Source organism: Manacus vitellinus, unplaced genomic scaffold (genome assembly GCF_001715985.3).
Source record: "Manacus vitellinus isolate BGI_N305 unplaced genomic scaffold, ASM171598v3 scaffold_7_pilon, whole genome shotgun sequence".
In the NCBI taxonomy this organism is placed as follows: Eukaryota; Metazoa; Chordata; class Aves; order Passeriformes; family Pipridae; genus Manacus; species Manacus vitellinus.
The window spans coordinates 1,445,826-1,460,291 of record NW_021940813.1 but is presented as its reverse complement, the minus strand read 5'-3'; the positions used below and the strand labels follow the sequence as shown (position 1 = coordinate 1,460,291).

At 42.7% G+C, this 14,466-nt stretch overlaps 1 protein-coding gene across 1 annotated transcript; it reads right to left on the bottom strand.

The window, feature by feature from the left end:
• Positions 1–5,023: 5,023 nt before the first annotated feature.
• Positions 5,024–14,426, bottom strand: NDUFV3 (NADH:ubiquinone oxidoreductase subunit V3). Its single transcript, XM_018084335.2, has 5 exons — positions 14,375–14,426; positions 14,198–14,267; positions 12,003–12,132; positions 9,395–10,348; positions 5,024–5,318 (listed from the first exon to the last, which is right to left on the bottom strand). The coding sequence occupies exons 1-5, from the start codon at positions 14,422–14,424 to the stop codon at positions 5,152–5,154; spliced, it is 1,371 nt and encodes a 456-aa protein (XP_017939824.2). The 5' UTR covers positions 14,425–14,426; the 3' UTR covers positions 5,024–5,151.
• Positions 14,427–14,466: the final 40 nt, after the last annotated feature.

Below are 14,466 nucleotides of genomic sequence, written 5' to 3'. Positions count from 1 at the left end.
TGTATTCTGAATTTGTTCCCAGCTCCCCTCACGTTTTTCCCAGCCCTCAAACAATTGGATACATCTCACTTTCAGGAATACCCCAGGAGAGTTTTGGAAACATCCATACAGTTCAGGATGGCCTTGCCTGGCATGATTTTGAACTAAAAAAAAAAGCAGAGGATATGCTTTTCGGAAAAGGAGCACGTGGAAACGAGCAATGAGTGCATGAAGGGGTGGCTCTCTCAAGTCCCTTTCCAAGCCTCCAGGGAAAAATAACTCTTGCCCCCTTCTTTGAGACAAGACATGAGCATTTGCCAAGCACAAGGTGTGTTGTGGTTTGCACGTTCCCTCTCCTGTGCTAGACAGATGCTGTCACAGATTTTAGAAACCAAGTGTACCCTCCACTGCACAAACAGCCAAATGGAATGCCAAGAGCATCTCATAACCATTGAGAGAGATGGGAAAGAAACAGGAAACCAATCACAAACTCAACCAACAAAAAAAAAGAAAGCATAAATAATGTTAATTAGGTCATTTTTTACATTACTGTGTGTTAACTGCATTAGGAACTGTCTATCCAGGCTTGATATCTCAGATTTGGAAAGGGGCACTGCATTTAACCACATTTCAGACTGGAGTAACAAAGACAACTAAGAATTTTAGGCGTTAATTTTAACTAAAACACATGGCACAGGTTCTGTGAGTATTAGAAGTTAACTTGCATAAAGGCTGTACTCTGTGATGCTGCAGATTTACTGAACCATGCTCCTGCTCATCTATTTCTCACTTAAAAGTTTGTTGAGAGCGCAGGAGACACCAAAATAAATTTTGAGAGTTGACCCACTGACTCCATACACTGAGCCAAAGTTTTGGGTATATTTTATTATAAACACACATATTTATGTCCCTAACTTTTCACTAATGCAGTCTTTTCTTCTTTTCTACCCCAAAGCTGCCACATATCCTAAGACTTCCAGAGGTGGGTATGAATTTCCAAGTGTAATTGAATGTGTGTAGGCAAACCAAAAAGAAAAAGGAGCTCAAAAATATGTGTAGTTTGTATTAGGAGTGGTACCATCCTGAGCTGAACACTAAGGATAATATATAAGCACTGAGATCATGGAATCATAGAAAAGACAATAAGTATTTACAATTCAGTGAAGTAAAACCACTTGAGAGGAGAAAGACAATCTGGAAACCTGACGGGATATTTTGTTTAGAGTCCTAAATTAATTAATATTACTCAGAGTTTAGAGGAGTTTCTCTTAAAAGGATAAAATTAAAACAAGTAAACAAACAAAGCTGCAGTGCGAGAACGCCCTGGTTGTGAAGTTGATCACTCAGACTTCCAAAGGACCCGTATTAATCCTTGTTTTAGCTCCTCGTGCCTAACTCTGTGTGCAAACAACAGCAAGGAAACCAATCTGGAATAGCACAGGAGGGCTGTAAATCCCAGGCAGATGGCAAAAACTTGGGCCAAGAACGATTCCAAGATTTTTTGTTTGTTTTTACAGCAGAGGGGACGTGAACCTGCCCCTGCAATGCTGTCGCTGCGGAGCAACTTGAGGAGCAGGAGTCTCCCAGGTTTCTCCCCAACCACTTTAGTGTGGAAGATTCCATACTAAAAATTAAGAAAATTAATATAAATCCCTTTCTAGCATGTTATACCTTGAAGCATAAGCTCTGGGGAGCTCTAGGGAGATCGGAGACCACTTAGGTGTGTTGCTACAGAACATGCTGGAGGTACACCGTGACCACACAAATACACAAATAGGCCTGGAATTTGTTGCACAAGATGAGCCTGAAGGAACAGGAGTTATCTGGTCTGAAGAGGAGAGTAAGGGGGACCTTACTGCTACCTTTAACTACTCCTTGGAGGGTTTAGAAAAGAAAAAAGCCAGGCTTGTCAGAAAAAAGCCAGGCTTGTCAGGAGGTGTGTAGTAAGGATCAGAAAACCAAAAATTCCAGTTAGATAACAGGTAAAGGTTTTGTTTTCTGGGTTTTTTGTCTTTTAAATCATGAGGGTGTCCAAATGCTGGAGAAGGTGACCAGAGATACTGTAGGATCTCCGTCCTTGAAGATATTCAAAACTCAACTGGTCAAGGTGCAGGACAACCTGATCTAATTGCACCTGTTACAGAGCAGAGCTGATCATCTCAGGACTTCCTTTCCGACCTCAATTTGCAGAATTCTGCTACAGGATACTCAGGATGCTTTCTGCTCACTGCACTCATTGATTAGACTCACCAGGTATTAGATCTGTTCGGAGCAGACAAGCAGTGCAAGCATCTTAGGTGATGGCATCTCATGTGGTGAGAGAAAAGACAGGTGTTTAGGGCTTATTGAATGTGTTTTGATTGTTGAACGTTGGGGACATACTGTGGAAGATCTGTAAGTGCACCTAGTTAAAAGTCTAATTTCCCAAATTTAAAAGAAATCTTGAAGAGATCCTTATATATTTCAGTTCTCATCATGACTGGAGGCAAAAGGAAGCACCAGAAGGACCAAAAAAGTCTAGAACTAAACTGATCACCACAAGCTCTGTTTGCATTATAACTTCTGGACCTTGGATTGGTGGATTTTCAACAGGTGTCCAGAACCTTCTGGGCTCCAAGTTACTTCAAAAGATTTAAGTGGAAGGGAATTATGAAAAGCAATTTTATTAGCACTTTGCTACACTTAAAAAAAATAAATAAATAGAGGGATCTAAAGTTTAAAAACCATTCCCTTTGAAAAGGAAAGTGGCTGCTTCATCTTTTTAGGGTTGGTGAATTCCACTTTCAAGATTTTCATGTACTCCATTAACAATATTTACATTGAAAACCTCTCTTCTGAAATTTGTGTTGGTTCTGAAAAGCTGGTTTTCACAATAAATAAGCTGAGACGATTTCTTTCACAGCTGTGGTTTTCCAGGCATTATGTTAATATCCTGGACTCTACATTCTTCCAAACAAGGTCCCTGACTGTATCTAACAAGTGCCCAGCACAGCAAGACAAAGTTACTAATGTTACAGAATTTGAGCATTTTGTGTCACACCCTGCTTGAAATGTTAGCCTATGACTCAAACACAGCAACATCTGATAATGGCCAAGGACAAAAAAAAATGAAGCCTTTTTCATTGAAGTCCAGGAAAACACAACGGTGGGAAAAAAATCTCAGTGCCCTTCCTCACATTATCTGTCCCTCCCAGAGCAGACGGGCTCACTGAACTGAGCAAACCTAAGACAGGCACCACAAGAGTTGTGAAGTTTGTTAGACTTCCAGCTTCATTTTAGAGGTGCAGAAAGATCACTGGAAGACACAGAGATGGGACTGCACGGATAGGAAAGACATTCACTGTTAATTTCTGCTGTGATCATGAAACAAGGGCAGCAAAATGCCCAGCCCAGAAACAGATTGGAATCTCCTTAGTTAAAATCACAGCTGAGGAGAGAGTAGGAGTTGACTGAAAGCAAGACACTCTGTTTCAACTCACTCCTGACTGCATTTGGGCAGTGTTTATAACACCAACCCTCCTTGGAAGTAAAAAGGGCACAAGGTGAGCAAGTCTGCCTCCAAACTGCCAAGAGTCACAGCTACTGGGGGCAGGCTGAGTAAACAGACATTTCACTTTTACTGTTTAGGTTCTGACAATTTGCAGCCTCCTTCCATAATCACAGAACAGTTCAGAACACAGCTCAACACCAACACTGCTCCAACCTAAAGGGCTCAGGTTACAATGTGGAGTCTCAGGTAATAACAAAACACAGCGGCTTCACTGGGGCCCTCAACAAGGGAAGACCCCGATTCTTTCATGTTTTTAATGTCAAGAGCAAATTTCTCCCCCTTTTACAAGCACAGTGTACGTGGTACCACTGGTGTCTCCAAGTGACTTTCTGCTCTTTATTCCCCAGCACGTGGGTTTACACATGAGCTGATTTTTAAATTTCAGTTGGAGTCAGTAACATGCTTTTGAGTTTTTACAGGACAATAAAATTGCTTGCCAGGGGTTTCTGACTTAAAGTTCTACACAGCAGATTGAGGTAGGCCTCTTGATCCTCCTTACCACATTTTTGCCATGTTAGAGTATAAAATATCTGTTCTACTAATTGCACCCAGGGATTCACATCCAATATCCATAGACTCCTAAAGCTGATTCTGTTTACCCTTTGATCTTGCCTAGTCTGTTGCTTGAAAGAATACAGACAGGTGATGGGAAATGCTGGAGCTATTGCAAGAACTGCTTAAACACTAATTAACTCCAAAAAACCCAGAATGAACAAGAAGCCAAAATGGAACTAAACCCACAACAGCTGGTGGTCATCAAGGCGATTTTCCCAGAAGGCAGAAGACTGTTACTAATAGGATGGAAATACAGAATTTACTGAGACCAACTGGAACTGCTGATAACATATATTGAGAAATGCCTCATTTCTCACATTTTCTGCAGAGCAAGAGTGAGGCTGAACAACAATTTTAACTTTCAGTGTGGGAAAAAATAAGTGGAAACTGAAACACAGTCCCAGCAATTAGTACTAGGAGCTAATTTTACTGTAATGCTATTTTCATCACATTTAAAAATAACGTTCAAGCGTTTTTATCCATAGAAATACATTTTTTTTCCCTCAGAGTTTAATCAATGCAGTATAGTTCATCAGAATCTGCCCACTGAGATTCTCTTACATTTTAAATTATTTCAATTACTGCAGAACCTGGATGTTGGAACCCCCAACAGATGATTAAATAAAGTTGTATGTTCTGTTCTCCCTTTACGACAGCGGAGGTTTTTGAGATGTTTCAATCACATTACATAAACCTGCATTCCTCCACTAACACAGAACATTCACTCTTGCCACAGGAGACAAATACTTATTGTGCTGCTCTCAGCCAATGATTTTAACTTCAAATCCAGAGTAAACATAACCTCTTCAGAGCTGGGGACACGTTTGTGTGCAAGGAGAACAGCCCACTGCACTACAGTGATAACAATACCAAAGGAAACCATGGCACGTTCCCTTGAGCATCTGTCAGCAAGTGAGGGACTCTAAGAACCAGAACTGCTCAAAGTTGTTATGCATTTATTTATTATTTATTATCTATTATCTGATTTAAATTATACAGATGAAGCAACAGTGTTAAACAGAACAATTCATCATTCTGCCTGGGCATTTGCTTTAAACGTGGTTCTTTCAGTGCCTTGGTGATGGTCTTCCAGAAGATGGCTGAGGCTGCCTGAACTTTGAGAGAACAGTAATATAATCAGCAAAGGTGTAAGTGTGATACTCGTGGTGCTGAAGGTTCTTGTAGGTGGAATTATCCATTTCCTCTGGAGCAGGCTCACCAAGTGCTGCAGTCTCTGTGAAAACAAACAGTAACTGGTGACTATAAGGATGCCACACCAGAGGACAATGTTCTTAAGCACAGTCAGCCTTCTTACACTGCCAGATCCCTCAGCCAGTCAACTTTTAAAAGAAAAAACAGTCAGCAACTACAACAAAAGGAGAATTTACTGAGTTCTGCTGGTTCCTTGTCTGGTCCTAAAGCAGCACATTAATGTGCAGTGGGGAACAGGAATCAGTACAAGGCATCTAATACAGCAAGGTCTTAAAACCCAAACTACCACCTAATGCTGGGGGTGGACAGGGCAGAACATTTCATTTATCTTTTGAAGGCATATGTCTGCATTTCCTGGCTTTTTCCATCGTTGCCTTGGTTTTCACTCCAGCCAGAACAGTAGGTGACATTCTCAGCAAGCCAGGAGAGGCAAGGAGCAGTACAAATGATTTATCATCACTCCAGACCATGAGATAAAGCCATTAGAGCTACTCTACAGATTGAACTTTTTCCATAAGGAAAAGTGAGGGAATTAGCAAGATCTCCACAGTTTAATTTCAAATGTGGTTATACCAAACAGTGATACATCAAGAGCCTTTGATGTGAATTTCCTTTCTCCTAAACTTTGTATCAGCTCTTCTTCATAAAAGAATAACCCAATAAAGTTATTTAGAACTCCTTACTTCATGTTAAAGCCAACATTAATTCTTATGCTTTTAGACTATTGTGCAAATGGGAACAGAATCATTTACATAAAAGGTTCCTGGTGTAGGCTGATTTTACAACCAAGGAAATTGCAAGAAATAAAACTTTACTTCCCAACAATAATTTATTCTCATATACCCAGAGTTTTAACAGTAGGCAAGACACACAATCTAGTGAAAAGCTTCACCAATAAATTTGTATGTGGTGGCTTAGGTTAGATTGTATAAAGCTCTTTTTGTAATGTGTCCATCCATAATAAAAATCCAAGAACTTGAGCAACTGAACACCAGGGTTTCCCTTTGCTTATGACATAATTATTGCAGTGTAAAGTGATCAGATTAAGAGCAGAATCCATAACATTTAGCAAGACTCGCTTATAAATCCCAACGTAGTAAGCCATGGTTTCAAAGCCTGTGACAGGAAATATCCCTGTGCCTGCTGCTCAGCTCCTACTGAGCCAGCTCATAGGAGACAGCACTGCAGAGAGAAAAGCCAGATGAAGTCTTTGCTGCAAATAGCCCCAAGAACAGGCAAGCGTGGGCAAGTGTACGTTCAACCTGTGAGAGACAGTTGTTCCAAATCAAGAGGCAGATGCTCAGGAAGAAAAGCAGATGGAGTCTCATTTTTCCTGCCCAAATACACTGTACTTAGCTCCTAAAAGGCAAAATTTATTCCCGAGTTCATCCTCCCCACACTTCAATCTTCATCTCTGCTTTGTCTCTTAAAGAGCAAAGCACTTCACAGGCTGTTCTTCCGAAATGAATCACAGGCACATTTCTGAGTTACCACGCTACTACTTTGCTACTTACTCAGCAGTTCAAGTCAGCAGTTTTTGCTGACTGCTCTACAAAGGGATGACATCACCTGAGCATCCAGGTTTGTAATGAGAAAAACTCCTTGTATGCCTTCCCTGTGCCTGCTGCAGAGTTTGGAGATGAGCAAACGAACACATGGACAGGACAGAAGCACGAATTACAGGTGGTATCGTGAGCTGTGAACATTAAACATGGAAAAGCAGAAGCTGTTCTCAAAGAAGGAAGAGAGAGCTGGATATATCTGGAGACAACAGTGCAGTTTTTTTGAACACAGTGTAGCTGGATTTGAGCTGGGACCCTCTGGCACCCACAGACATCCCACCAGCAGTACAGACCTTACCTGTACCAACCTCCAGCTCTCCTACAGCCACTGCAGCCACTCCTCTGGCACTACCCAGCAGACACTTCCCTGCTGCCACAGCCTGACCACCTTCACAAAGCAGGAAAAGCTCAACAGCCAAAGTGCCTTTTTTAGCAAAGTCAGTCCTACCCAGAAAGGTTTTGCTGGTGCAGTCCTCCCTTACCTGAAGTTAACTGAACTCATTGTTTGTGTCTCTGTATTTCTTTCAACGTGGAATTAAAAAAAAAAGATGCTTGAGAATCTAGAATTCCACTGTGGATGAACGGGGAGAAAAGCATCATATGTAGATAAATCCAAATAGCCCTTCCCAATTTTGTTTTTAAAGAAAGTTTCTGCTGCTGGCTGCAAGGAGGAACAAGCAAATTAAAATATCACTTGCAAACAGCGCTGCATTTTATTATTTGAATCACAGAATCATTTTGGTTGGAAAAGACCTCTGAGATCATCGAGTCCAACCTTATACTGATCACCACCTTGTCAACAGGACCAGAGCACTGAGTGCCACATCCAGTTGTTTCCTGCCATCACGGAAGAAGGTAAGCAAAGAAATCAAACTAAGAGCCAACTAACATCTCAAAACAGAAGGCAGGTCTTTTACTCAGCACTATCTCCTGGAAACTGATGTACAAAAGCAATTATTTGCACGTAACCTGGTTAGACACTTCAGTCACAGAATGGTTGAAACTGGAAGACACCTCTGGAGGTCATCTGGTCCAACCCCAAATTCTCAGGCAGGCTCAGCCTAGAGCAGGATGCCCAGGACCACATTCAGACAGCTTTTGAGTGTCTCCAAGGATGGAGAGTCCCTTACCTCTCTGGGCAACCTGTGCCCAGAGTCCTACCATTCTCACAATAAAAAAACTGTTTAGTGATGTTCAGGCAAAACCCTGTTTCAGTTTGTACCCACTGTCTCTTGTCCCATCACTGTGTACAACTGAACAGCTTTATCTCTGCCTTCTTTGCACTCTCCCTTCAGGTATTTACACATTGAAGATATTCTGTCTGAACCTTCTCTTTTCTGGGCTGAACAGTCCCAGATCTCTCAGATCTCCCCTTTCCTCACAGGAGAGACACTTCAGTCCCTTCGTCATTTCAGTGGCACTTTGCTGGACTCCATCCAGCAGCTCCACATCTCCCTTGTGCTGGGGAGCCCCAGACTGGACACAGCACCCCAGGCACCCCTCACCAAGAAGGGGCTGCAGCTCCCTCAGCCACAGTCCCAACACAACCCAGGTCACCCTTGGTGGCCTTTGCTGAGAGGGCACATTCCTGGCTCTCGTTCAATTTGCTGTTCCCCTGGACTCCCAGGGCCTTTCCCTCAGGGATATCACTTGAAGGATGATATACAGCAGCTTTACAATTATGCTGCTTTTATTCCAAGTAGGCAAATTCTTCAATTCAAAGTAGCAGCGAGAAGGGGGGGTTTAAGGATGGTATTTATATACTGCCTAAGTTGAAGGGCAGGAATGGTGACTGTGACAGATCAGGAAAGAGGGGCATCTGCTACTGAAAAACACAAAATGAGGTAGGTTAACAGGATGGCAGTAAATAAGAAGGGTAAATTAGGTAGGGAAGCAAAGCTAAGGAGATGATTATATGATGCATGATGGTCTTTCCTAAAAACATACTGCTGTCTCCTCCCAACTCACTACAAAAGTTAACTCACTGCTTCCACACTAGTTACTTACAACCTTCCAGTCTCAGAATCAACACCTGTTTCTGGCATTATGCTATGATTTCCTGAAGTCTACTGGAATCTGAAACACTGAAAGATTGAAAAAAAACCCCAAAGCCTAATGCAAAAAAACCCAAAACAAAACCAGAAAGACAGCAGAGTTTAAGCAACACTCAGATGGCCTCAAATTCAGGTCATGAGACAAATACTTCTGAGAAAAAATAAAAGTGAAAAAAAATTTTGTCATATAAAACCCATGATTTTGCTCACAGTGGAAACAATCTTGTTTTCATTTTATAAGTAACTGGTTTATGAAACTACAAATACAGAGAAATGAAACCACTTCCTTTCACAACATAGCTGGAAACTGAGCATTACTGACAGCTTATAACAATTAGCAATGAACAACAATTTATCTTCCAGAAAGTCACTGCCACACTGTCAGCTTCAGCATAAAGATCAGAGAAGATGTGGAAACCCTTTAAAAAAGTCAAACCCTAGCCCAGATGAATCAATACAGTTCAAACAATTTAAAGTTGTACCCTCTGTTGTGCTGCTTTCTCCAGCCTGGACTCCTGCTTCCTGAATGGTCTCCTCCTTTGCCGTGGTGCCCATCACCAACCCTGTGCTTCCAGAAGTCTCTTCCACTTCAGGAGCAGTTACTTCTTTTGCTTCTGACTCCTGTGCCTCCTTCACCTTTTTCTTCTCTCCTCTGGATACCACTTTTTGCTCTCTGTCTTCCCGTGTAGCTGCTGAAGTTTTCAGCTGAATTGCTGCTACTTGGGTTCCGATGGACTTTTCCTCCAAACAATCAGATTTATGAGTGACACCAGTCAGGTCTTGGCTTCTCACCACACCTGGTTTTAAGACCAACTTCTGCCAATCTGCTGCTTCTGGAGTGGATTTTACTTTGGGGTCTCTTGCTTTTGATGTTTCCTGGCTGACTGATTTTTTAGCAAATTTGACCTGCTTTACAGGAGATACAATTATTTCTGGTTGGCGTGACAGCTTCTTAAGTCCATACTCTTTGTGGGATTTCTGGAATAAATTCTCTTTTGCTAGCATTGATGCCTTTACTGCTATGTTCTCAGAAAAGATGGGATCTCGCTTAGGAAACTCAACTTTAGTTTTAACAGCAACTCCTGAATCCTCATTTTCTTCCTCAGAATCTGAGCTAGAATCTGACTCTGAGCTGGATGAGGACGAAGTCTGTTCCTCGACTAACTCTTTCCTCAAGCCTCCTGTTGCAGGTGCAGTGAGGTTTTCCTCCCCAAGGGAGGAAACAACTCCTCGCTGAGGAAATGCAACCACAGTTTTTCTTGACATGAACCTCCTCGTGTCTTCAGCGGGTTTTGAAGCTTCCTCGAGGCTGGTACTAGATATGCTCTCATCTTTGTCTGTGGACAGTAGGAGAGAGCTAGAAGACAACATTTTAGGAAATTCACCTGGTGCCTTGGTGGCAAGCAGCTTGGTGCTTCCCTGTGGTGCCACTACATCTGGGAAACGGCATAAAGAGGATTATCATCATTATATCCCACACTGCTGTTACTCAGTGATCTCAGTCACACAATTCAGACTTTCCAAGACAATCTGGCACAAAAATAAACTGAAAGGAATTGTTATACTAAATACAGGCACTGCAAAGCAGGAAGTTTAAGACATTCTAAGTTAAAGAAGCTGGAGTTCTAGTAGCACTTAACAGTTTTTGCTGCTGCAAGGCTGAAACTCATGGGATAAATCCTTATGTTCCTTCCTTTGCCAGACCCCTCCAAGAGCTGGTTTTCCCTGTGCTTCAGCTCTGCATCACTGAAGTGGTTTGCAGACACCTCCCTACCTCAGGTGAGTGTTAAGATGGGTGGTTAGCCAAGCTCTCCAAATATGCTGCTGCAGAGACAAAACTTGTACGTGAACAAGGCAGCAAAGCAGAAACCACAGTAAACAGACACAGCAACAGCTGCTGGCAATAGTTACCCTGGAAGCAGAAGGGAGGAAGGACTCCCAAAAGGCAAAGTACTGGAATAAGAGATACCTGAGGACATACATGACAATATTAATTGTTCATTGCCCACATGACCTGCCAACTGAATTGTCTCTCCATGGCTTAACATTATTTCCCCAAGAGACTTTAATCTCCTCCAGTCTTCATTTCATATTTTTGATTTGAGACCTCTTTGTAAAACAAGACTTAGAAGATCTCCTGATGCTTCATGTTTCATAGAATCATAGAATCAACTGGGTTGGAAAAGACCTCTGAGATCATCAAGTCCAACCCTTGATCCAACCCCGCTGTGGTTCCCAGCCCATGGCACTGATGCCACATCCAGTCTCACCTTAAACACCTCCAGGGACGGTGAATCCACCCCCTCCCTGGGCAGCCCATTCCAATGTGTGATTACCCTCTCTGTAAAAAATTTCTTCCTAATATTCAACCTAAACCTCCCCTGGCACAGCTAAAGGCTGTGCCTTCTTGTCCTACTGCTGGTTCCTGGGAGAACAGACTGACGCCCACCTGGCTGTGGCTGTTTGCCTCTCTCTCTCTCTCCTCTCTCATGGATACTTGCAGTAAGTTAAATTCTCCAGACAAGGAGAAGAGAAAGCAGCAATTTTTGGGCCCTTCCAAAGAGTACCCAATCCCCCTTGGATGCTTGTGCCAATATCATCCTCAAGAGGCTGAGCAACAGCAAATACTGTTGTGGTTATAGAAAACAGGAGTACAAAGAGGACTGGGACCACATTGAGAAGATTCACTATGGCTGAGATTGGCTGTAGCGAAGCCAACTCCATTATGAATTGCACCACTTCCAACCAGCAGAGTAATCCAACAGATTTCCAGCCCGTTATGCAGATTTATCTGCACAGTTTGGAAACTCAGATCTACTTTGTAAGACCATAAAACACATGCAGTTTTCCCCTCACTAGTATTTTACAGTAATACCTTGTGTGATTCAAGGAGTTACTACCACATAGTTCTGAATAGAAGCAAGTCTTCAGCAATGTCCAAATGAAAACACCACAGAAAAGACAAACACATGAAATTAAAAGCAAAGTATTCAAGAAAGAAATAAGAGGTTTTATCATAATGAAATACAAATGAAGAAAAGTATCAAGTTTACTCTACAGTTAATATTTGGAATAATTTCAAGCACATACTTCTCTCTGTCAGCTGGAAGGTGCAGGGCAGGAAGGAAGAGCAGAGGGAAGCAGGAGGATGGGAAGCCACCTTTGGAAGAGGTCTGACTCCCTGCACAGCCTGACCCAGCCAAACAGCAGCCTGGAGGAACTAACACGTGAGGAAACATCACTCAGGATTGAAGAGTTCTTCAAGGAAGCAAACAGGGAGACCAAACTAACACAAGACTGGCCAAAGGGAGGGCAGACAAGGGTAAGCTGAGCAAAAGCTGAAGAATTATTAATGTTAAAACATCCTAAGAAACCAAGAAGGCAGGTGACACTCAACTTGCCTATTAACAGTAGGTGCTACTGTAAAAGTACTTTAAACACTTAAGCTTGGATATGTGAAAAACACAGACTTTATGACTAAAAGCTGAAACATGTACTCCAAACTTTGCACCAGCTGATCTGTATTTGCACCACTTTGCCAGAAGAACAACACATCCAACTGTGCAACAGGAATATCATTCCCAGATGCATTCTTCCTGATGCCTCTAACATCAGCACCGTCACCAGGATGTGTTTAAAGCACGTTCTCACTCAGAGAGGTGACAGGCAGAAATGACAGTTCTATTTCCCTTCATTGACTCTGTATGTGAACCCGACCATTTTATCCAAGCAAGGACAATTTGCACATCCTGTTCCAGCCAGAACCTGGAAAAGGCAGCTGAATCCTTTCCATCTTAATTAACCTGAAGTAATTGCAGGGGAAGCAGCTGGAAGAGGAGGCCTAAGAAGCCTCCTGACACAAATCAGAGCTGCAGGACAGCGAATCCAGAGCTGATACTGAGGTACATCTTAAATACACTTAATGCAAAAAAATAAATTCTAACAAAAAACAATTTGCTGTTCAATGAAGGTTATACCAATCTATGCAGTGAAGGTTTTCTTAATGGAACAGCCAAGCTTTTAGTTGCTTTTAAGAGGATGCCAGAAGAGGATGCATTCAACTCTTTCAGTGATCCTTTCAACAGCAGCCAACAAGCCTGGCCACTCCTACCTATGGCTCCATGAAGCTTTGCTGTTAAAGTCCCTGAATCTCTAATTTGAGACAGGAATCCTCACTGAACCAGTGCATCTCCACTTAAAACTAGCATTTTGTACAAGATACCCTTGTTTGAAATTTGTATTCCTGTTTTGACTTTGGTCAGGGACAAAAGGGGCTCAAAAACTCCTGAATGGGGGATGCAGTGCAGCACTCAAACCCAGGTTCAGGCATTGCCCTGCTTGGAAAACCTATAGGGCAGGAAGCATTACAACCAAATTTAACACATCAGGGCTGTGGCAGCTTCTCAACCTGCTGCCTTTTAACCCTGATAATCCAAACATTTCAAAGGACAAGGGCAAACATCTAAAGTCGAAAACTAAATTCTGCACCTCATTAAAAAGAGTGACTTGGTACATTCTTTTCCATCAAATTTCAGGCAGCTTGCAAAGCTTCTTTATATTAAGACAAATGTTATTAAATCTCTGCTTAAGTCTGGTCAGGCATCACAGCAGTTAATGTATTACAAAATTATAGAATGGTTTGGGTTGGAAAGGACCTTAAAGGTCACCCAGTTCCAACCCCTGCCATGGGCAGGGACACCTTCCACTATCCCAGGTTGCTCCAACCTGGCCTTGGACACTTTCAGGGACGCAGGGGCAGCCACGGCTCCTCTGGGCAACCTGTGCCAGGGCCTCTCCACCCTCACAGTAAATAATTTCTTCCAAATATCTAATCTAAACCTCCTCTCTGTCAGTTTGAGGCCATTCCCCCTTGAACACGTTACACAGTTTGACATTGCCCCACCCAGCCTGGCCTTGAGCATTACGGTGAAGGCAAACACGAAAGAAGTTGTCAAAATCACAAATATAAATATATATGCATTTATATTATTTATAAAAAATACACGTATATGGCCTATAAATAGAAATACATCCCACATAGCCACGTTCCTACGAGACCTTTACTTCTACTGTACTTTTTACTTTTTACTGTACTGTACTTTTACATTTACTTTTACTATATTGTACATTTTATCAGAAACCCTCGTTTACATGGCGATGACCTTCCACTCATTGGATTTCCCAGCTCACCCACCTCTCTCGAGAAGCGACCATCCTCAACCTCTCTTCACCTATCCCTTTTACTGACACCCCGATACCACTCGGAATCAAAAGAACCCTCTTACTCTTTTTTGGCGGCGTCCCGCTTTGTTTATTTGGCTTCGTGCAGAGCCCGCGCGCCTCCAGCTGCAACACCTGCAGGCCGCGATACAACAAGAATTAAGAAAGCGGGACGAAATGCTCCGAATTGAGTGGATTTGGGGACGGGGGAAGAAAGGAACTGCGCTGAGGACCCGCTGTACCTGGCGCGTCGCCGCCCTCCCACCGCCCTCAGCGCCGCGGCCGCCGCCATCTTGCCCGGGGCCTCACGGCGGCTCCGGCCCCTCACGGCGTG